The sequence below is a fragment of the Saimiri boliviensis genome, chromosome 15 (genome assembly GCF_048565385.1).
Source record: "Saimiri boliviensis isolate mSaiBol1 chromosome 15, mSaiBol1.pri, whole genome shotgun sequence".
In the NCBI taxonomy this organism is placed as follows: domain Eukaryota; kingdom Metazoa; phylum Chordata; class Mammalia; order Primates; family Cebidae; genus Saimiri; species Saimiri boliviensis.
Genome location: NC_133463.1, coordinates 33,917,144 through 33,941,230, shown reverse-complemented (window position 1 = coordinate 33,941,230; position 24,087 = coordinate 33,917,144). Strand labels below are relative to the sequence as shown.

The window sequence follows — 24,087 nt, the reverse complement described above, 5'->3', positions numbered from 1 at the left end:
GTTTGAGTAGGATTGATATTATTTCTTCTTCAAATGTTTTATAGAATTCAGCAGTGAAGCCATTGGGTTCTGGGCTTTTTCTTGTTGAAAGACTTATTTTGGCTTTGATCTCAATACTTGTTATTGTTCTATTCAGGTTTTGGATTTCTTCATGGTTCAATATAGTGAGTTGTATGAGTCTGGGAATTTATCCATTTCCTCTAGGTTAACTAACTTATTGGCATTTAGTAACCCAGAGTAGCCTCTCCTTTTTTTGAATTTCTGCAGTATCACTTGTAATGTCTCCTTTTTCATTTCTGATGACATGCACACCAAGTCCACTGGTTCTGAGCCCAGCAAAGAACCAGGACTCACCAAGGAATTTCAGTCTTTGTGGCCTAGACTGCCTTTCAAGTTTATCTAGAATCCCAAAGCCTTTTAGTCCATGGTGATGGGGCTTGCTGAAACTCAGGTATGTACCACCGGTATAGAAGACTTGCCTTTGGCTAGGACTAGTCTAAATGCTCCCTCTTTGGGTACCAGCTAAGTTCTTCCCTGTGTGGCTTTCTATACTGTGACAGGACAGCACTGAGTTCCAATGCAAATCCCTGCAATCACTGCACTCTGCCTCCTCCAGCTACACAGATTCTCTCTGAACACAACATGGCCAATTCTGAAGTATGGGAAAGGGGTGGTGTAGATGGCTCAAGATTGTCTTTCAAACCCCTACTTCAGTGCCTCTTTCCTTAATATGATGTTAAAGCCAGGTTCTGGTTCACCTGATTTTTGGTCCTCATGAAGGTGATTTTTGTGTGGATATTCAGTTTGGTGTTTCTGTGGGGGAATGAGCACTAGAAGATTCCATTCAGCTATTTTGCTCATGAGGTTAATTTCTTATATACAGCCTATATTTAAGTAATTTTATAATATTTCAATGTGACAATCTGTCCTTCGTTAGTATGTTCATATAGCGCTCACAGAAAAAAAACTGAGAATAATCTATAATTGTCCAAAACCAGGAGAATAGAAGGAAAAAACACTATATAGAAAAAAATGGAATGCAATAAAGCACAGAAAATAAATGAACTATACTGATGGCCATAAGCAAGAATAAAACCGTAAAACAAGATGTTCAGTAGAAGCAAATTTTATAACAATATATACAACGAGATTTCATTTATATGAAGTTCACCTTATAAACTGACAAAACTAAACAATAGATTATTGGCACAAATTTAAGTGGCAAATACATAAAGAGAATTAATACAAAATTAATATTGTGGTTGTCTCTCAGAAAGATGGAGGGCCCTGCAATTGCGATGGAGTATATAAAAGGCCTCTTAGCTACTGGTGTATTTTCAACTTTTAACTTGGATGATGAATCACGGTTGTTCATGTTCTTGCTTTCTAAACCTGCAATACTTATTTTTATCTATGTAGGGAACCTGAAAAGTTTCTAGAGTAGAGCAGAGCATGGGACAATAAATGGTTCTCCAGTAGACTGCTGTGACAGATACTCTATCTCTTGGAGTCTATGACATGGTAGATTCAATGGAATCTGTTAGCTAACTGAGACATAGAAGCAAGCCTTCAGCAGTTCCCAATAAAAGAAAAGTGTCAGTCTCTAGGATATTTGAACAGTACCATACCTCCTTCAGTGAGTAACATCACTAAGAAACAACTCCTGGATTGCTACCAAATGAATGGAGAACTGATGATCTGGTCATGAGACTCAGGGATCATCTGGCCTGAGCTACCAGTCATGAACTGGAGGTTATCTAGTTCAATAAAGTGTAAGATTAGGTACACAATTTTAATATTAAAAAGCATTTGTAGATAGATCTTTATCATATTCTCACACCAGCTAGAAATAGACTGCTATGGTAATATAGCTATCATTGGAGATAAACCCAAAGGACAGTGAAAAAGAGAAATTGCCCCAGTGGCCAAAGTTCGAGTATTACATTTTGTTCAGTTTACCTGGAAACAGAGGTAACCTAAGAAAAATGAAATGGTTTGGTAATATATAGTGCATGTCAAAAGGAATGTGGGAAGATGTAAGAAAATTCCAGGGACAACTCAAGTACTACTTTGACCAATGATAAAATTTCATACAATTTTTAAATTTTCAAAGGCAAGAACACTCAGCAAACTAAGATTCTTGAACTGAGATTCAAACTAAGAATATCTAAAATGAATACTGAAGATGGAAAGTCATAAGTTACAACTACTATGACCAACTAGAGAACTGAGAATGACAGCCGGAACATGTATTTCTTTGCTTGCTCCTGGAATGTAACACTCATTTTCCCTACACAATCAATTTCTCCATAAAATCACTATTATCAAAAATTTAAAAACATTTCTTCCTCTTCTTTTAGTCCAGATCACAATAGAATAAAAGGAAGACTCGATGCCACTTAAGATCCTGGACTTAGTGAACAGCAGCTCAAGCTTGATTGGGATATATGTTTGGGTAGCTGTGGAGGGTGCTGGAGATATCCTTAGATCATTTTCAGAATTATTTCTTTTTTCTTTTTCTTTCTTTTTTTTTTTTTTTTTTTTTTTTGAGACAGAGTCTTGCTCTGTCACCAGGCTCTCCAGGCTGGAGTGCAATGGCGTACTCTCAGCTCACTGCAACCTCTGCCTTTACAGAAATTCATCTTGAAATAACATGAAAATGGAAGAGAAAGAGATTGAGATTGACCGATTGATTCCAAAATATAAGGGAAAAGGAACAATTTTTGAAGGGATTGACATAAACTGGAATTTTGACACTGAAGGACTTTCTCTTTCTACCATCATTTCTGTTTTTTGTTTTTCTCTGGAATCATGACTATTTCCTTACATGGCTCACATCTTATAAAAGTAAGACCAAAGTAGAATGCATACTTCTTCCTGGGATCATTTTAAACATCTTTCTCAATCCCTAAAAGATTACCTTTGTGATTGGTTTCTTCCAATCACATAGGTAATCTTAACAGAAGACAAAGAGGTCATCTTAATTGAAGGTAATCTTAATAGAAGACAAAGATTCACTTAATAATGTATGTACAGCTCCTAATTCAAGCAACTTTAACAAACCAAACTAGTTTGTCTCTGTATCTTCCTGTTAAATATAGTTTAAAAATATATTATTGAAAATTCATGGTGCATAACCAACAGAATTTCCTGCTTCAAGTCTTAAACAGGGATTATGAGTATTAACTAAAAGTAGAGTTATTATTAAAAAGCAAACATCAGTGCAAAGGAATTTTCAAATTATGTCTGGAGTTTTTGGTAGCAAAGATGGTAGCACACAAATTAGTAATTTTTGCTTGCATGTACTATACAGAAAATCTGTAATATCTGCTTTGTAAACAAAATAAAAGCCATTTTAAATTATAATTTCTAATTAGTAGATATTACCTGTGTTAAAAGTCCCTTTGCTTATATATTAGTATGAATAAAACATGTTTAACTCTGGCATTAGTGCTATCCCTATAAAACAAACACACACACATTTAAGTACATACAAAGATACCTACTAAAACATATATTAATGTTGATAGGTATGAGACATATATTTAATACAAATTATAACTATTGTATTACCTTATCATTTACAATTTCTCATATTACACTATTTTAGGAATAAATACAGTCATTTATATGTTCTAAAATTTTCTTTATGCCAGGAATTATTTCATATTTAAAGTGATCATTTTAACTATGACATGGTTTTTCATGGGAGTTTCCTTAGTTTAATTTAAAAAATAGACTACTTTACTGCTTTTGACTCTTTGCTGTTCAATTCCTTACCCTTGCCTAGAAACAAGACTACATCTTTGCCCTTTGTTGATATTGCTGCTCAAGCTCATTATCATGTGAATATCTGGTTATTGTTTTATGAATGTTCATTTTCTAGAAGCTCACTGTTTCTTTCTCAACAGCCAACTTTACAGTAGCCACAGTCATTATCATCATGTGGCAGTACTGCTCTTCCTCTGCCTTTGCTGCTTTAAAAATTAATGCACTGTTATTTTCTGAATACTGCATAAGCTGCTTATGAGTACATTATGCTATCAAGCAAGCACATGCAGAAAAGCTTCCTAAACTGTTATTCTTTCAATGAAAATACAGCTGGTTCTGCTTCAAAGGCACATCTTTTCACCTGCAAATGGACTTGCTCCTGCACTTATTCCTCAATTCATTGTCTTTTATTTGTGTCTAGAAATCTTTAATTGCCTTTAATTAGAAAAAAGTAAATTCAGTGCTTTAATCTTGCAAATACATTCAATCATAGTTCTGTCTGGGATGAATACCAAATTCTATTCACTGTCTGATCTCTATAACAAAGATATATAATTTATTGTCCTTTTATATAGACCACACCAATTAAGATACAATAGTAAAGCAGAAAGATAAGAGTCAAAATATTTGAAAAGAAAAATTTGCAATCTAAATTTAATTACTCAAATGAATTATTGGAAGATGAGTTATTTACAGCATGCCAAAAATACTGGCAAATAATATTTGGTAATCAACAATAAAGACTTTTATATTTCCTTCAACATTTTTAGAATAAATCTCATCAACTGCTTCAAATCTCTCTTCCCTTCATCAAAAAGCAAAACATTTCTTGGAATCTTTCTTTTCTTGCATTACCTGAATTACATATAAAAGTAATACAATTTGTCATATAAAGTAAATTTGCAACTGCCATATGAACACTATTTTCAGTTACTATATTGGGAACTACAAATATCTGAAGAAGACTCATTACAAAACTAGGGGTCAATAGTCTTTTATATGGAATTTTGTTAAAAAACTCTAGTAACTATGTCAGTAAACAAATGGCCTGCATTTTAATACCTTCAAGATGAATAAAATTACAAATGCTCACAGGAAAATAACTAAGTAAAACATTAATCAATCAAATTGATAAAATGAAAATAACTACAAAGCCAGTAGATTACCATCAGCATACGGTATCTTTATATTAAATAAATCGTGCAAATGATACCATAATTTCCCTAAAGAAAAAAAGTAAGTGTTATCTACAAAAGTAAACTATGCAAAAAGTAAAACTTTTCTCAAAACTATTTAGAAATATCCAGACTATAGACAGTAGGCTTAGTAAATTCATCATTAAAAATTAAAATCTTGTGCAATATTTTCATTTTAATTATTTTATAGAAGCAATTCAAACCAATGATACTTTTTCAATGCTTGGACAGAACAGCTTGTCATGCATTACCATTACAGAAAATACACCATCATTTAATACCATATTAAGTACTAAGAAACAAGCACTAAGTTTAAAGCTGCTAAATATCAATCAAGTCACTCAAAAAATATATATTAATTTCCAAGAAAATTCATATGAAAAATCTGAACCAACCAACAAGTTATACATGGAGGGGGATTATAGTTAAATAGAAGATATTATAAATAATGTCAATCTTGAATTTGCAAGATTAGCACCAAAAAAAAATCTACAAACATTTAAGAAATGTTTATGTGCAGGATACCCTTGGGGATCTAGAGAAGTAAAATCAAAGACAAAAACAAAAAGAATAGCACAAAACTAAGAATCACCTAAGAATTAGGAAAGTTGCTTTATTGATTATTTAAATATTTATTAAGTACCTTTTGTGAACATCATTAGAGATGCCAAAAAAATTAGATGGAGCTTCTGTCATCAATAATATTTAAATTATAGTACGTACAATTTTTAAAAATCATACATGAAAGATAGGAAAAATTAATCACATATAAAAGTTTTAAAATCCTTATTGTCTAGGTTAAATAAGAATATTAATATACTTTATTAAGTCAAATATGCCACAAAAATATGAGAATTTTCTCCCCCTTTCCCAAAAAAGGTAAGAAAAGAAAAAAATGAATAGAAAATGTTGAAAATTTGGAGAATGCAAAAGAAAACATGGTCAAAATGTGTCAAGAAAAAAGCTTAGAGTGGTGATTACTCAAGGAAAATCACTACAAATGAAAAATATAAATAAAAATATCAAAATATATCCAGATTTTTTATTCATAGTAAATTATATAAAATTAAATTTACTTGCTTAAAAACAAAGATTCTCAAGCTGTATTAAGAAATCAATTATATCATTTATTTATAGATGAAAATAAAGGGATAAGAAAAATATCAGAATACTTAACAAAATAAAGATATTTTACCAATATTAACATAAAACAAAAAGAACTCTAAACAGAAGCTTCATAAATACTTTATGAATAAAATGGCCATTATATAATAGAAAAGGAAACTCATCATAAATATTGACCAATTTACAAATGCTCAGCAACAAAAACTTAGCTTCAAATATACAAAGCGAAACTGGATAGAATTACAAGAATTGAAAACTATAGTCTTAGGGTATTTTAATTCTCATTTTTCAAAAATGACAGCTATATAAAAAGTACAAAATCGATTTGAAAACCGTAATTAACATAAGTAGTACTGCATCCTAATAGAGAATACCTATTCCTTTCAAGCACAGGGAATGTTAACAAAATTGACTGCATACTAATTCAGAGAGGAAACATTAGTATCAAAATGACGTCATACAGAAAACATTGTCTGTGTAAAAAACAAGGTTAAAAATCAATTTGCAAAGAAGTAAGAGTGGAGCTTTTGTGTGTGATTAGAGTTAAGCTATTATCACTTTATACTAGACTGATGTTTTATGGAAGTCTCACGGTAACTACAAAGAAAAAAAAACTAATAACAGATACAGAAAAGATAAACAGAAAGAATCAAAGTATATCGCCACAAAAATTATCAAATTGCAAAGGAAGATACCAAGAGAGGAAGAAAAGGACAAAAAAAGTTCAAAACAGACAGAAAACAATTCACAAAAATGACAATAAAAAGCCCTTACTATCAAAAGTTACTCTAAACATAAATACATTAAACTCAACCATCAAAAGATATAGAGTGCCTCAATGTATAAAAAAAGGTTCAGTTACATGTTCTCTATAAAAGACTAGCTTTAGATTTAATGACACACACAGACCAAAAGCAAAGAGATGGAAAAAGATCTTCCAGGCAAATGGTAACCCAAAAAGAGCAAGAGTAGCTATACTTACATCTGACAAAATAGAATTTAAACCCAAAACTGTAGTAATTACCTACTCCGTGTGTGTAGTAATCACCTACCATTTTTTATATTTTTCCGTGTATATCTTACCACACACAGAAAAGGTACTATGTGAGATAATGCATATTTTAAGTGGTTTGACTGTAGTAATCATTGTGTGTATGTGTATGTATATGTGCGTATAACCAAACAACATGTTGTGCACCTTAAATATGTACTATAAAAAATATGTACTCGAGGCCATGTATTTATATAAGGAACTTCTATTTTACAATAGTAAAAAAGACAACCTGATTAAACATACCTGACTAGAATATGGTCAAAAGATCTGAACAGACATTTTTCCAAAGAAAAGGAAGAAAATGAAAAACAGGTACATGGAAAGGTCCTTAACCTCCCTACTTATCAGAGAAGTGCAAATCCAACCACAATGAGATAATGTCTCACACCTGTTAGGATGACTATGTTCAAAAAAACAAAAGATAACAAATGTTAGCGAGGATATGGAAAAGAGGAAATCCTTGTATATTGTTAGTAGAAATGGAAAAAAAAAGTATGGAGGTTCCTCAAAAAAATAAAAATAAAAATATAACTACTATATGACCCAGCAATCCCTCTCCTAGGTATATACCCAAAGAAAATAAAATCACATTTTAGAGATACCATGTTCACTGCAGCATTATTCACAATAGCCAAGATATGGAAACAACCTAAGTGTCTACTGACAAATGACAGGCTCAAGAAATTTTATACACACACACACACACACACACACACACACACACACACACACACACACACATATATATATATATTTCAGCCTTTAAAAAGAGGGCGCTGCCATTTGGGAAAATGTAGATGAAATTGGAGGACATTATGCTACGTGAAGTAAGCCAGACAAAGAAAGAAAAATACTGCATGATCTCTCTTATATTTTCAATCTTAAAAAACAGATGTCAAATACCTAGAAAAAGAAAGTGGAATGGTGGTGACCAGAGTTGAAAGGAAGGGAAAATGCAGAGGTGTAGGTCAAGAGTATAAAATTGCAATTATGTAGGATAAATAAACTATGGATCTAATATACCACATGAGGACTATCGTTAATAATATTGTATTTTTACACTGGGTATTTGCTGAGAGTTGATTTTAGAACTCTTAACCACATACAGAAAAGGTACTAAGTGAAATGATGTACTGTATATTTTAATTGGCTTGACTGTAGTAATCATCTACTGTGTGTGTGTATGTGTATGTATGTGTGTGTATAACAAAATGTCATGTTGTACACCTTAAATATGTACTATAAAAATTCTTAATTGGCTATCTGTATTCCAAATATTTTTCATTTTGTTTGCATGTCTTTTGTTTTGCGGAAATATATCTTTCTTTGTAAAGTGTACTTTTTGTATCTTATTTATGAAATAAACATATACTTTATTTTGGTATCAAGTGTTTCTATTTATATTCTGACTTCTACTGTAACTTCTTTGTTTATCCTTTAGTTGCCTAGAAGAGTTATTTTTATTAATTTATTTTGTATTTCCAAAGTAATGATAGAGATGGGAAAAAGTACACTAAAGGAGAGGGTAGGGTGAAGAAGGGAAATTTACCTTTTTGCTTCTAACTAATTTCTAATTTACTATATTTGATTAAAAAATGAAGTTATAGGATATTGATTCTTTAAAACTTGAGGTACTTCCTTTGTCACTAGTATGTAGGTAGGTAATTTTTTAGAAATATTCCATGTATCCTTGAAAAGAAAACCCTCTACCTAGAGCCTAATTTAAAACAGGTAAGCTTCCTGTTATCTTCCTGTGCTGAGTGAGATTTTCTAGTCCACCATTCTACTAGGGTAATATCTCTTTGAGGGTCCAAGTATATTTGGAAGTTTCAATTCCAACTAGAAATCCTTGTATGCAGTCTTCCTTAATCCTTCTTTCACGTATGACCTCTGGAAAATTCTCTCTTTTTTTTTTTCTGAGCTTAGCTATCCACTTAAAAGTACATTTGTTCTACTTTATTTAGCATATTTTACAGGAGAATTTTGAAGTTATCAAATTATTAAGTCACAGAATGAACAGTTATAATATGTTAAATTGTAATATATAATATGTTAATACAAAGGAATGATTTAATGTATTATAAAAGTTAAAAATGCTGACTGTATAAAAGCACTCATCCTTAATAATAACAATATTTGTTTTTTGTTTTATTAATTAAAATTATGAGAACACTGAAAAATCGTAAGTACATGAAGTTCATATCTTAATGGCAAGCAGGACTACATTTACTTTTGCTTCCATAAAACTCTATAAAGTCCTTCTTCACTCATATATTTCTGTGTAACATATGTATTAAGGAAAATTTATATGCATAATTGTGTTTTTATCTTAATTCATAGGAGTGTATCAAAGATAATTCATGCTTACCAATTTGTTTTCTGTATTGATCAACAGGAAGTTTTATAGTAGAAGCATCTTTTTTACCCATCTTTGATCTCCAAAATGCCTGCTGAAAAGAAAACAATTATAATGAAATTCTTTTTAAAACAGCAATATCTATAAAATTTGGAAATAGTTAATTGTATAAAATTTATTTTTAAAGCAATGGGTACAAGTACCTTTGACTTATTTCTATTAAATATTCATAAAAAACAAATAAATTTTTTCAAATAAATTATCAATGATATAATTGCTGGTAATTAAATTTCTCAATCATTTGTTTTTGGTAACATTTATCTTATCAAGTACTATGAGTGCTCAATTAAACCACACTGTTAGAGAATATTATCTGTAAATATGAAAATAAGTTGGGGCTTTTGGCATGCTTTTGGCAACATGTTTATTTACAAGTATATATATTTTGGATATATATATTTACTGTATTACATAAAATGTAAGGGTAAAGTTTAATCTCAAGTATTTTGTATTTTATTTTAAAAAGCATGACTTATGCAATGAAAGCAGATGAATTTCAGTTCTAGTTCTGCCCCTGTTAATGTAAATAGCAAAAACTACTACCATTTATCAATATTTTCATGCTTATTATATCATATGCACTGTTTGATTTAATCTTCAACATATTTTTATTGATATACAATAGTTGTACATACTTTGGGGGAATGTATGGAATATTTTGATACCTGTATACAATGAGTAATGACCAAATCAGAATAATTAGTATATCCATCACCTCAAACATTTACATGTTCTTTGTGCTGGGAGTGTAACAAATCTTCTCTTCTAGGTATTTAGAATATATAATAAATTACTGTTAATCATAATTTTCCTACTGTACTACCAAATACTAGAAACTATTTCTTCTATCTAACTTCATTGTTGTATCCCTTAACCAGCTTCTCTACCCTTCTACCCAATTCCTGTCCCTGACTCTGGTAGCCACTATTCTACTCTCTTTCTCCATTAGATCCACTTTTTCAGTTCTCACAAATGAGTGAGAACAGATAATATATGTCTTTCTGTGCCTGGCTTATTTCACTTAAGATAACGACCTTAGTTCCATCCATGTTGCTGAAAATGGAAGCATTTCATTTTTATGGCTGAATAATACTCCATTGTGCATGGAGACTGCATTTTTGCTATCCATTCATCTATTAATGGATTCTTAGCTTGATTCCATATCTTGGTTATTTTGACTAATGCTGCAACAAATGTGAGAGTTCAGATATGTCTTCCATATACTAATTTCCTTTCTTTAGGATATATGCCCAGGAGCAGGATAGTTGAATCATAAGGTAGTTCTATTTTTAGTTTTTTCAGGAATCTCCATATTGTTTTCCATAATGGCTGTCCCAATTTACATTTTCATCCACAGTGTATGAGCATTCCCCTTTCTCCACATCCCCACCAGCACTTGGTATTTTTTGTCTTTCTGATAGTAGCCATAGTAACTAGGATGAGATGATATCTCACTCTGCTTTCAGTTTGAATTTCCCTAATGATTAGTGATGTTGAGTATGTTTTTCATATACCTGTTGGCCATTTGTATCTTCTTTTGAGAAATGTCTTTTTAGTTCTTTTGCCCATTTTTCATTGAATTGTGTTTTGTTATTGAGTTGTTTGAGCTCCTTATATATTCTGAGTATTAATCTATTGTTGGATGAATACTTTGCAAATACTTTCTCCTGTTTTGTAACTTGTCTCTTCACTTTGTTGATTGTTTTCTTTGCTGTGAAGAAGCTCTCTAGCTTGATGTAACACTATGTGTCTATTTTTTATTTTGTTGCCTGGGCTTTCGAGAGCTTACCCTTCCAAATTTTTTAAACACCAATGTCCTGTAGTGTCTTCCCAATGTTTTATCTAGTAGTTTCATAGTTTTATGTCTTACATTTAAGTCTTTAATCCATTTTGAGTTGATTTTTGTATATGATGAAAGATAGGGAATCTATTTGCATTATTCTGCATATAGATATCCAGTTTTCCCAGAACCATTAATTAAGGACACAGTCCTTTCCCCATTGTAAGTTCCTGGCACTTTTATAAAAAATGAGTAAACTCTAAGGTTTCTCAGTTCTGTTCCATTGGTGTATGAGTCTGTTTTTATGCCAGTACCCAATTGTTTTCATTACTATAACTTTGTAGTATAACTTGAAATCAGATAGTGTGATGCTCTGGCTTTGTTCTTTTTGCTCAGAGCTGAATTAGCTATTGGGGATCTTATGGGGTTCCATATAAATTTTAGGATTGTTCTTTCTATTTTTGTGGAGAATGTCATTGGTATTTTGATAGAGATTGCATTAAATCTGTAGATCACTATGGGTAGTAGAGAACTTTTAACAATATGAATTTTATCATGAAGGAATGTTAAATTTTATTGAATGCTTTTTCAACATCAATTAAATTGATCATATGGTGTTTGTTCTTGATTCTGTTGTTGTGATGCATCATTTTTATTGATTTCTGTATCCCCGCATCACTGGGGTGATACCACTTGATCATGATGCATTATCTTTTTAATGTGTTGCTGAATTTGGTTTGTAGTATTTGGCTGCGATTTTTACATCTGTGTTCATCGGGAATATTACTTTGTAGTTTGTAGTTTTCCTTTTTTTTTTTTTTTTTTTTTTAATTGTGTTCTTCTCTGGTTTTCATATCAGAGTAATGCCAGCCTTGTAAAATTAGTTTGGCAGTATTCCCTCCTCTTCAATATTGTGGAAGAGTTGGAGTAGAAAAAGCATTAGTTCTTTAACTGCTTGGTAGAAGTCATTAGTAAATCTATCAGGTCCTGGGCTTTTCTCTGATGGAAGACTTTTTTTTTTTTTTTTTTTTTTTTTTTGAGACGGAGTTTCACTCTTGTTACCCAGGCTGGAGTGCAATGGCGCGATCTCGGCTCACCGCAACCTCCGCCTCCTGGGATCAGGCAATTCTCCTGCCTCAGCCTCCTGAGTAGCTGGGATTACAGGCACGTGCCACCATGCCCAGCTAATTTTTTGTATTTTTAGTAGAGACGGGGTTTCACCTGTTCACCAGGATGGTCTCGATCTCTCGACCTCGTGATCCACCCACCTCGGCCTCCCAAAGTGCTGGGATTACAAGCTTGAGCCACCGCGCCCGGCCGATTTTTTTATTATTACTTCAAACTCATTATTCATTATTGGTCTGTTCAACTATTCTGTCTTGTCCTGTTTAATCTTAGTAGGTTTTATATGCCCAGGAATGTATTCTTTTCTTCCAGATTTTGCAATTTGTGGGTATATAGTTGTTCATAGCAGTCTCTAACAATCTTTGCATTTCTGTGGTATCAGTTGTAATGTTTCTTTTTTATTTCCCATTTTATTTGAGTTTTCTCCTATTATTCCTCGGGAAAGCAAAGGTTTGTTAGTTCTACTTATCTTTTTAAAAAATCAACTTTTTGTTTTGTTGATTTTTTTGTACTTTTTGTCACAATTAAAATTTATTTCTGCTCTATAAGTTTTATGGTTTTTATTGAATTTATTGCAGCTGAGAGTACAACCTGATCACCACATTCATGTTCTCCTTTTCTTCCTAGCACAGACTATATTTTGTAGCCTCAATTCAAATGTGTCATTATTTATAGAATATGAATGTTACAGTCATAAGTATTCTCCAAACTGGTACCTGGAAGTTGTTCCTCATTCCTTCTAGTAAGGTGCTGAAAGATGAAGATGAGGTCAGACAAGAACTGGTCATGTCACAAGCAAAAATATAAGGAAAGGAAAGTCTAGTAATTTGGGACTAAAAATGCTGGCAAAATCAAATTTCTTCTAAGAACCAAACAACAGGGAAAAAAAAAAACCAGAAACAGGTTTTGAAGAACAAAGACTCATTAAAACTTAGCAGCTAAAAAAGAGAGAGAGAGAGAGTGCAGATTAGGGGTTTTCCTGTCTCACCTCAGCCTATTATTTCAGATTACTTCAAAGTAGACACTATTGGGTAGAAAAAGCGAAGCCTAGGAGTTCTGAAGCACAGAAAAAAAAGTGGACATGAGAATTAGATCTAGAAAAGAAGCTGCTCTGTATTTATTGGCACATGCAACTGAGTAGAAATGGTAAATATGTTACTAAAATGTGAGGGAACTGCATTTGTGAAGAAACCAGAAACATAATCTAAAAAAGTCTTTGAATGAAAGCCAACTTTTGGGCCTATACATTTAAATCAGCATACAGCAGACTTCAAGGAAGACAAACTCTATAGTCTGAAACATCTACTTCACAAATGACTAGAAAGGAAGAACCATCCAGAGGGGAGAGCCATGACAAATGGACAAAAAGACCGTAAACTGAAACTTCTACTTCAGTACAGTGGATCTTCTCAGTGGTCTCATGGGCAGCAGGTTTCATTATCACAATGGACCAATGACTCCTCTGGGTGTCCCATTCTTCCCTTTACAGATGGCAATGATTATTGCAGGTACAAAGCAGTTATCCACTGCTTAATCATTATTTCTTAGGGTTTTGTGATGCTGAAGAAGAGTAGAAGAATGTCATAGTCTTGAGCTCCTGACCTCAGGTGATACACTCACCTCAGCCTCCCAAAGTGCTAGGATTACAGGCGTGAGCCACTGCACCCAGTCAAGAATGTCATAGTCAAATTGAGACAGAGGACTCTGTGTTAGCTTGAGATTCTTGGCTTGGAGCTAGATGCAATAAATGGAAAGTTTAGGTTCTCTCTATTGGGAAGACAGAAAAAAATAATGTGCATAGCTATTTTCAGGCTTGAAAGATAAATTATCATAAAAACTATTGGCTACTCACTAAAATACATGTTCTCCTTCCCCCTCCTGCCCCTCTGGGTACACTTGACCATATTTCTCAGCCTCCTTTGATGCTAGTTGTGGGTGCATCACTTATTTTCAGCCAACAGAATGTGAGTATATTACTGTTTGCTACTTCTAGTACTGACCTAAAAAAACTTTCCTTGTATACTCATTTATCCAGATGAAATGGAGATGACCTCTAGGGTAACTCTGAACATGATGTGCTGAAGATGATAACAGCCTGGATCATGAATGACTGCATGGAGGAGAGCTATCAAACCAAATTGTTTTTCTCTTTCATATTGCTGTGATAACAAGAAATAAGTTTGCAGCATTTGCAGTACTGTATTTTTTTCATCTATTTATTACAATAGTTGTCATCACTGAAACTAAAACAAATAATTATAGATGTTTCCATATAAACTGATGTAATTATCAAAGTGTAATTTTTCTAAAGAGCTTTATTAAGATTCTAAAACACTAAATGCATTTGAAATTTGTTCAGACAAAATTGTATTGTTTATCTATATATGTTTTCACACAGACAGTTAACAATGATCCCACCCAATGCAGTAAAAAGCATCTACAACTTAACAATTTTTATTCATATGTAATAAAATTTTAAGGTCAGCTAAAAACCTATTTTTCTAATTATAACAATCTTTATAGTATTATTGCAATATCTAGGTATGTTCAAATTCAGACAAAGTCAAATAAGTTAAATTTTTGTTTCTAATAAAATATGTAGTTACTAAATTAAGATAACATTTTAAAATTCTAGAAATAAAACTAAGACAGCAACTAATTTTATAGTCTTCTTATAATTTAAAACATTAAAAATAATTCTGTCAAGACAAGCACTATAAAAATTGTCAATAGATATATTGTAATTTATTCATATAGCTATCCTATTTGCATAGTATTTTGCATTTATTAATTGTAAATAGGAATCAAGTTATTTTAATCTTAATTGTGTGCAGCTAGGGAAGATGCCACTCTGTTTTACAAAACAAGTTGAATTAAATGAATAAACACTCAAGATATTATCCCCTTTTCAATTTAGTTTTCTTCTTTTCCTTTGCAGACTATGCTTGATTTTTTTTTTTTTTTTTAAAGAAAATCACTAAGGCTATCTGCCAAAGTGTTTACTCATTATGCTTCTCCCAATTCCTTCCTGGTCGTTTAAACCAACATCCCAACACAGATAACACTTTAGAGGTCACTCACTACCTATAATAAACAAAAAAGGAAGAGATCTATCAAAAATATATTTTCACCCAAGTAGCTGAATTTTACTTTTATGCTAATATGCTTTACATAAAAAAATTATACCAGGGAAAAATCTGAAGAATCTAAATTTTTAGAGGGGCCTATGCTCTATGAACAGACATTTTATATATATAATAATCACTGAATACAAAGCTTCAAAAGGATTTCAGCCAAGATACATTAGAGAAAAACCGGTTTAAATTTTTTTTTCTTAATTATTTTTAGTGGTTTGGTAGTATTTAATTAAAATTTAGACTTTCTCACTGTCTTTGAAATTATTATATTCTATTCAGTAAGTAAAATAACATTTTACCAAATGATAAGACCAAAAAAAAATGATAGAACACATTCTTACACAAATTACTTACATTTTATTAGCTGCAAGAAACACACACAAAAAACAGAAAGCATTTTACCTTACTAATAAACACACTGAGGCTATTTTAAATGACCTAAAGAGATACCCATTCATCTGCATGGTGCAAACTGTCAATGACTCAGACATGCAGAACCTTTAAAATGTTCTGACTTTTCTTTGTTCTTCAAAGACTTGCAGTAATCATAATTCATTTCTATTGCTTTGATGGTTAGATAGCAAACTCCCAAGAAATCCAGGGAGACATTAGCACATACAGCCACAATTTCTAATAAGACAGCTATTTGCATACAAGATCAGCCACAATTTAAAATGTGTTGTGATAGATGCGGAAAGGGAATAACAGATTTATATTAGCATGTACAATACCAAGATTGTTTTCACAATTTAATTCCTTGGAGATTATGTCTCATCACCTTCTTTTATAAAGAACACTGCATTCCCTGAGGAACTAACTTGCTCTGAGACCCAGCTAAACTAAAATATGGATTAATAAGATAATATTTATTATTTATGAATTTTGCTGTAGGAATGATTTTAGATTAAATTATCACAGAAGTTTCCAACGTTCTTGAAACTTGATAACACATATTTAAAGAAGAAAAATGCTAATTTTATTTAATACCTAAATTGGATATTAAAATAATTCAGTTAATTTTTATCTAATTAAAATTTTGCACTCGTTAGGACTTTTAAGATCAAATACAGCATTTTTTTTACTATGTTTTCTTAACCTGAATCTTGCAGAGCAATTTTGCCAACTGTATTTTTAAGCATAATATCTGACCTTTAAAAACAAACAAAGGTAGTATTATATTCAATCACCTTCCGACCAAGTTATTTTATTGCTCATTTATACCTTTTTTATGAAATCCAGAAAGAACAAGTAAAGAAATGAGAAATCTGAAGCCTTCACATATGTATCTGCTTCCAGAAAAAGCATTAAATCCAGACTGTGACATTTAAATACATGTAAAAACACAGGTTATTAAAAAAAAGTTCAACCCATGACCAAAGAAAAAATAATTATCTTAGTTTTTAAGGCTAAAAGAAAGACATTAACTTAAGAAAACTCTTCGTTAAACATGAAGCTATAATTAGGCAGAAAAGATATTTGGTTATGACTGGATCAAAGTTGAGAACCAATCGTGAAAATACAACTTCACGCTAGATGCTGAGGATATAATAATAAACACAGAAGATATTTGTCCCTGATCTAATCACACATTGATCGTTTACAGAATATTACAAATTTAAAATTGTTCATTCACTTAACATATTTAAGTCATTGAAATGATGACACATTTCCTAGATAAAGCAAAAATCCTTAGTATAAAGAACCATTAATGATCTGAATTTGTCATTTGTTCCTTTCTCATGTTCCAGTACACTAACAAATTCAGCTTTTAGTTCCATGATTTTGACAAGCTCATTCATGTTTCCATGAATTTACTCATGCTCTGCAATTTACTGTAAATTTCCTTTCAATACATCCCCACTTGTGGAACACATATATTTTAATATTGCACACAAGAGTCACCTCTGAGTAATCAATCATTCAGATCTTGCCTAAAAGGGATCATTCATGATTCAGACCTTCAGAGATAGCTCACCACACTTAAGGAAATGAAAAAAAAAAAAAAAAAAAAAAAAGGATCATCTGAAAGACAATCAAGTGTGAAGTGCACAAGGTATACACAATTATAACATTAAAATGCAATATTATAAGTAATATTAATTATTTCAATTAATTATATGTATTACTCAAATTAATGATACCATATTGTCATTGAGACAAATTATTACAACGAGGAAACAATTCTTACTGTATAAAACTGGAGCGCTAAAGAGTTCTTATTCTAAAGTTTTCAGAGATCAAAGTGCCCAGTTCACCTACACTTTGACAAATTAATTTCCTTTATAGCTGCAGAAAAAGTATCTCAAAACTTAAATATGTGAAAAATGATTTCTAAAATTTTTATCACTTGCCAACACTGATATGAAAATTTATAAGAAAAGTAAGTACAGGATGACCCTTATCTGTGTAAGCCTAGAAAGTCATGTTCCAGGAAAAAAATCTTATTTTTTGGGACTCACCTTCCAGTCAAATGTTGGAACTAAAACAGTGTCAGGAAATAGTGCTAGACCAGATATATTTCCTTATGAAAAAAGAAAGAACCAAAAATATTTAACCCCTCTCTCAATACCATACACAAAAATTAATTGACGATAGATCATACAACTGAACAAAGTAGCTAAGACAATAAAGTTACTAGGGAAACATATATTCATGACTTTGTAGAGGCAAATGTTTATTGAGGAAAACATAGTAGGATGTATCATAAAAGAGAAAAAAGGATGAACTGGATTACATCAAAATTAATATTTGCTTATCAAAAGACACAATTAAGAAAATAAATAGGTAATTACAGACAGATAGTATTCATAATATATGTATCTGACAAAATAATTTGCATCCAGAATGCATAAAAAACTATCTAATAATATAAAGCATACAACCTAATAATTTTAAAAGGGGTAAAAAACTTGAACAGGAACCAGAAACTTCAACAAACGAGATACATAAATGACAAGCACATGAAAAAGTTCTTAACACCACTAGTAATCAGCAAAGTGCAAATTAAAATTGGAATTGAGATACTACTACATATCTACTAGAATGGTTCAGATAAAAAATATTTCATATATAAAATATTGAAGAGAATGTGGAGAAACTAAAATTGCTGGTACAATTTCTTCAGAAAATTGACAATTCCTACAAAGTTAACTAGCAGCAATTTTTGCAGTTCGACTCCTAGATATTTATGTAAGAGAGATAAATGTATACGGTTACAAAATACTTTCTACAAAAATGGTCATAGTGGCTTTACTCATAATCGTTAAAAATTAGAAGCAGACCCAATACTGATCAACAGAAGAGTTGATAAACTGTGGTTTATTCATGCAGTATAATACTACCTAGCCAAAAAAACAAAAACAAAAACAAAAAAAACTGAACATATGCAATAGAGATCGATCTCAAAAATACGCTGAGAAAAAGAAGCAATGCTGTCTCTGTATTTAAATGGTCATTAATCAGTGTTATTTGTCCTTGTAGCGTCACTTGACAATGGTGATCTCTACTCCCTTGGAAATCTTGAAAAAATACTTCCTATGTGCTAAGAAATAAGTGAGAGGCGAGAAAGCAGAGATGGAAAGTGGCAATCCATTACAAATACACATAAGTAAGGAGACAGCACAGTAAGTAGAAAGGAACTGAGGTTGAGGAAGAGTTTTTTTGTTATACTTTGTTTTTATTCCTTAGGGCTAGTTTCTAATAAAAAAATGAAAATTTGAGTTGGTCTAAATAATAAACAGAAGGAATAACTAGAAAGTGAGAGGGTGAAGATACATTTTTAAAAAGTAACATTGAATGAGGTTTCGAACTAGAGGAGAAAGCAAAGAATCCACCATTCACTTCAAGTAATAATCATAGCCCACTATATCTGTCACTTTAACATGAAGAAGAAAAAACAGGCTAAATTCCACATAAGCTGGAGGTCTGGTAATCAAAAGTAGAGAGAATTCTATCTAGTAACTCTGTTTTCACTATGAAGTAGAAGGCAACATTATCTCCTTATGAGAGGAAGGGAAGGTGGGAAGTTTGAGGGTTTGCAAGTGCAGAGCTGGAATTCATGCTACGGAGGAACGGAAAGAGTTCTGCAAAGAAAACATGATGAACTGGGTGCAGTGACTTGTGCCTGTAATACCAGGTTGGACAGTGAGAAAAGTTAACAAGGATGTGTAGTATCTTGAACAAGCTTTATCTCAAAACCGCAATGATTACTCAGGCCTCTCCAGGAGTCAGCTGTAGCCTTAGCAAAATGGAGGAGTTCCAATCCCTCCAGAAAAGGTCAGTTGGCTAGAATTCAGCACCACAGATGAAAGCCTCAGATCTGAAGAGTCTAGTTAGTATCACTTATTCATTAGGAGCAACTCAAGGGTCCAGATCAGCATTTGTCAAAGTGTGGTCCATAATCACCATTAGAGTTGTCTGGGATAATCATGAAAATGCACATTTCTGGGCCCCATCACAGTCCTACTGAATCAGAATCTTAGGGGCTAAGGTCTATGGGTCTTCAGTTTTGTTTTGTTTTGTTTTTAAATTTCCCCTGCAATTGCTGTCATTAAAGTTTGAGAACCATTGCCTATATTTTGAACACGCTCACAGGCAATTCTTTTGCATATTAGCATTTGAGAAACACAGCTGGAAGCAGATGGGAGGCCTGAGTGGGGACTGTGAGACCCTTCAGCCTCTAGTGGACAGCAAGGCCTGGTTGGGCGGCAAAATTAAATTGTTGAAGTTTCTAATAATCCCCTAAAACTTTAGACTTTTCCTGAATTCAACAAGAAGACATAAAAGAATTTTGTGCAGCAAGGTAACCAAATCAGATACTTTTTAATAAGATTAGAAAGACTAGGAGGTTTGACATTAACTAATAGGCTAGAAAAAAGATCCAGTTAAGTTCCAAAAGCAATCCACTAAGTGCTAAATCAAGGCAATAAGTAGAAAGGAAGTTCTATTTGGTGTTTTACTTTTTAGAATATAGGAACAGCTTGGATGGGGGCAATGAGGGAGAGGAAAAACGGAAGATAACAATGTTTTTCAACTTTAGTGATAGTTAAAATACAAAGTCCAGGTCTCACCCTTCATAGTACCCAGTCAGTAATGTCGGGGAGGAGCCAAGGAAGCAGCATTTTGAACAAGCACTTACTCCCTGCCAGTTTTCAAATTCAGGTGGGCAGTGGACCATACTTGGCAAAATATTGGGTTAGACAGATGGTAATGTCGTTAACCAAAACAGGTAATCTAGAAGTAGGTATGGGGTGGCTGAGGAGGGTTGAGGAGCATTAGAAATCTACATTATAAAAAGTTTAAAACTGCTATAAGAAAATGAAACACTTGTTTTTCACAAAATCTTATAGAATTAATTAACCTAAACATAATTGTATCACAAATAACCCAGCCCCCACCAAAAAATATCCACAAATATTTTACTTACTTTTATTTTAATGTCTTTTTAATGCACAGATTGTTGTGGCATCTGGACACATGACACACTTGAAAACAACACATTAAATTTATACTGCCCAGAATAGACAAAAAGCTGCTTTGTAAGCACCATCAACAATGCTCATCATTGGGGGAGGGGTGGGCTGCATTAGCTGGGTCCCATGGAATAATATTTTAAAATTCTGGACTTGTCACAAATATAAAAGAGATAGGCACTTCAAACCTCAAAGCCCACATGAGAGAGAGAACTTCTATTAAACAGTGATTTTTTTCAAGTAGGAAAATGATTGTTATGATTCACCAGGGTTTGAGTTCAATAGTATGGGAAATGTACTTGAGTTAATTTTCTGGATTATATTTGCAAAATAAGATAGGTTAGTTAAGCTAGAATTGGTTTATGACGTAACTTTTAGTAGTCAAACTAAAAAGTCATTAATCACACAAATTGCACTATCCTTTAAATAAAGTTTTTTTAAAAAATATAAACTTTCTAAAAGTTTTTAAAGATTAAAATAAAACGGTACCCAGCAAATGAAACTGCAGACCCTGTTTTCAAGATTACAAAGTGCTAATACAAGAGCAGATATATAGCCAAACATGCAAAAAGAACAGACATCTACAATTCTGCTATAAAGCCACTAAGGCAGGCAGCTTGTACCACTATATACTAAGAGCTTAAACAGACAAAAGGAATGAGAAGCAAAGGTACCATTAGCTTCAGGGATTCTGAGGTTCAGAAAGGGCAGTTTCATATTCACTTGACTATTACCCAACAAACCTTCAGACTGCTTTTCCTGATAAGACAGAGTAATTGAAAAAGGGGTTATTGATCTAACGATCACAAACTTTGAGTCTTCAATGCTTATAATCTCTCTAATTGGATTATCTTAAGAAAATTAAATAAAACTCAAGATTGAATTATCATATGAATAAAAAACTTTATTTCATCCAGCTGGTACCAAAAACTGGGCTTAAAAAATGAAGGAAAACAAGAAGCTCTAGATGTAAACATCTCAGATGACATCTACTTTATCTCTGTAATTCCTGACTAAACGAACATAATTTCTTCTATCATAATTCCTCTTTATGAACTGCCTTTCTTGGCCCTAATGGAATATTAGTGAGTTCTTATGATTCAGATTTTTCAATAAATTTTTCTGAAAAAAAGATTTACTAGCAAAAAAAGACACTGCTTTTATGTTTAACCCAAATGTTAAATGCATTTGACTAAGAATTTCTAAGTAATTTATCTGTGTTCAGTGTAGATGAAATGTTCTGATACACTCTAAATATTATCAAAATCGCTATTGATAACCAAGTTTGTTTTATCCAATGTTAAAATTTTTATTTTTCTTAATTTACATGCATCTTACATTGAAACAAAACATGAACCAAGTTCCCAAAATTTGGTAGTTCTAGGATAAAACTACTATTAATAAGTTTAGGAAACCTACAGATAAACTTTCCTGAGTCTCTGTAAGTACCCTGTCAATCTAAGAGGGGGCTTACATTAGCCATCTGACCCAATGTTATTTGTCCAATTTCTCAAAAAATGCATATTATCATCCCATGAAGCCTCTATTTTATGTAAAGTTTGGAAAATGGAGGCCTAGATCATTGGAAAGCTAATTAAGATGGATTGTAACAGAAGGAAATAAGCATTTTGGTTAATGAGTAAAAGATATAAAAAACTGGCTAAGAGACATGCTTATCAACCAGTTCCCCAGGTTGTGACAATGAAAGGAATATTCTGTCATCAGAGACCTATACCAGGATGACCATATAATTTACCATCCAAGCCAGAACACTCTTGAAAATGAAAGAGGGGCCCATTCATTATATCAAGATAAACTTAAACCATGACCATCCAGAACAGCCCTTGCCTCAACTATGAAGCACACAAGGACAATTTACCACATACCATAGCTCAGCTAGTTGCATCACTCATAAGGTGCTGCAGTACAAGGAAAGAATGGCAAATCTTCTTTTAAAATACTGCATTTCAGGAAACAGATTAATATTTTAGGTAATACCTGAAGCAGATACGAGAATATCTCAATACTAGGTTGTGCTGAGACAGACTGTCCTTATTTATAAAGTCATTCTGTGGCACGTGGCACTACTGAATACTCTGTCCTCAAACTTCAAGCCATAGGCTTCCAAGTCAGCACTTTCCTGATTCTTCTTCGAGATTTCAATTTTTTCTTTACCTCTTTCACTAGCATTCTTCCTCTAGCTGCCTATGAAACTATGGTGTTTTTGTTCCCCATAGTTCATTCACTTTATATATTATGCCCTCCTTGGGTACCTCATTCTGTCAAATATATTCCCAGGGCCTATATACCTACTCCCAACTTCTTCAGTCATACATCTAGCCTCATTCTCACAAAGCATAACCGACTTGAAATTCTCAATTGTCTTTTAACTAGCAAATTTCTCCCATTTTTGTTGTTGTTAACTAAACTGACCAATACAGTGTTCTCACTGCATGCTATCCTCTTCTGATGGTGTTAACTTGTGGCACTTGATTAAGGTGGTACCTGCCTAATTTCTTCACTGAGATTTTAGTCTTTTACCCCTTGTAATTAATAAGTATTTGGTGTGGAGCTGCTTTGAAACTATGTGAATATCCTATTCATCAAATTTGCAACTGCTTGGTTAGCTTTTTATTGATGTTTCTTGGTTGAATTACTTATATTCTGACAGATGCCATATGATGATTTCATAATTCCTTATTTCTTCCATATTTATGAGTATCTTACTATATTAAAAAGCATTTTTCTCTTCATTTATTTATTCATATACGTGTTTACAGCAATATGTACTTGTAGATTTTTTATTCAACTAGTTAGAATTCATGTATATCATTTTAAAATTTTTGATTTCCAAATTGTCCTAGATTTGGCCAATGAAAATTCCTTCAAGGTGGTTTGTGTCCTTGTGGCATATCATCATCATTTTTTAAGAACCGCTTTATTTTCTGACACATAAGATATTCATGGTTTAGCATGTGTTTTCTCTGCTCATGTCCAGGAACCTGCCATTTC

The 24,087-nt window shown here is 32.4% G+C and overlaps 1 protein-coding gene across 8 annotated transcripts in view; it reads right to left on the bottom strand.

Annotated features, from left to right (window-relative positions):
* Window positions 1–24,087, bottom strand: part of TRIQK (triple QxxK/R motif containing) — a 78,847-nt gene that overhangs the window by 18,077 nt on the left and 36,683 nt on the right. For 4 of the 8 annotated variants that reach the window (XM_074386870.1, XM_003938769.4, XM_003938768.2 and 1 more), the window contains one exon: window positions 9,515–9,596. In XM_074386870.1, the coding sequence (XP_074242971.1) occupies window positions 9,515–9,575 (61 nt within the window). In that variant the 5' untranslated portion in view covers window positions 9,576–9,596. Of the gene's footprint in view, window positions 1–9,514; window positions 9,597–14,087; window positions 14,202–24,087 lie in introns of all 8 variants that reach the window. The other 4 variants (XM_010349412.2, XM_074386871.1, XM_074386868.1 and 1 more) reach the window with 3 other exon arrangements.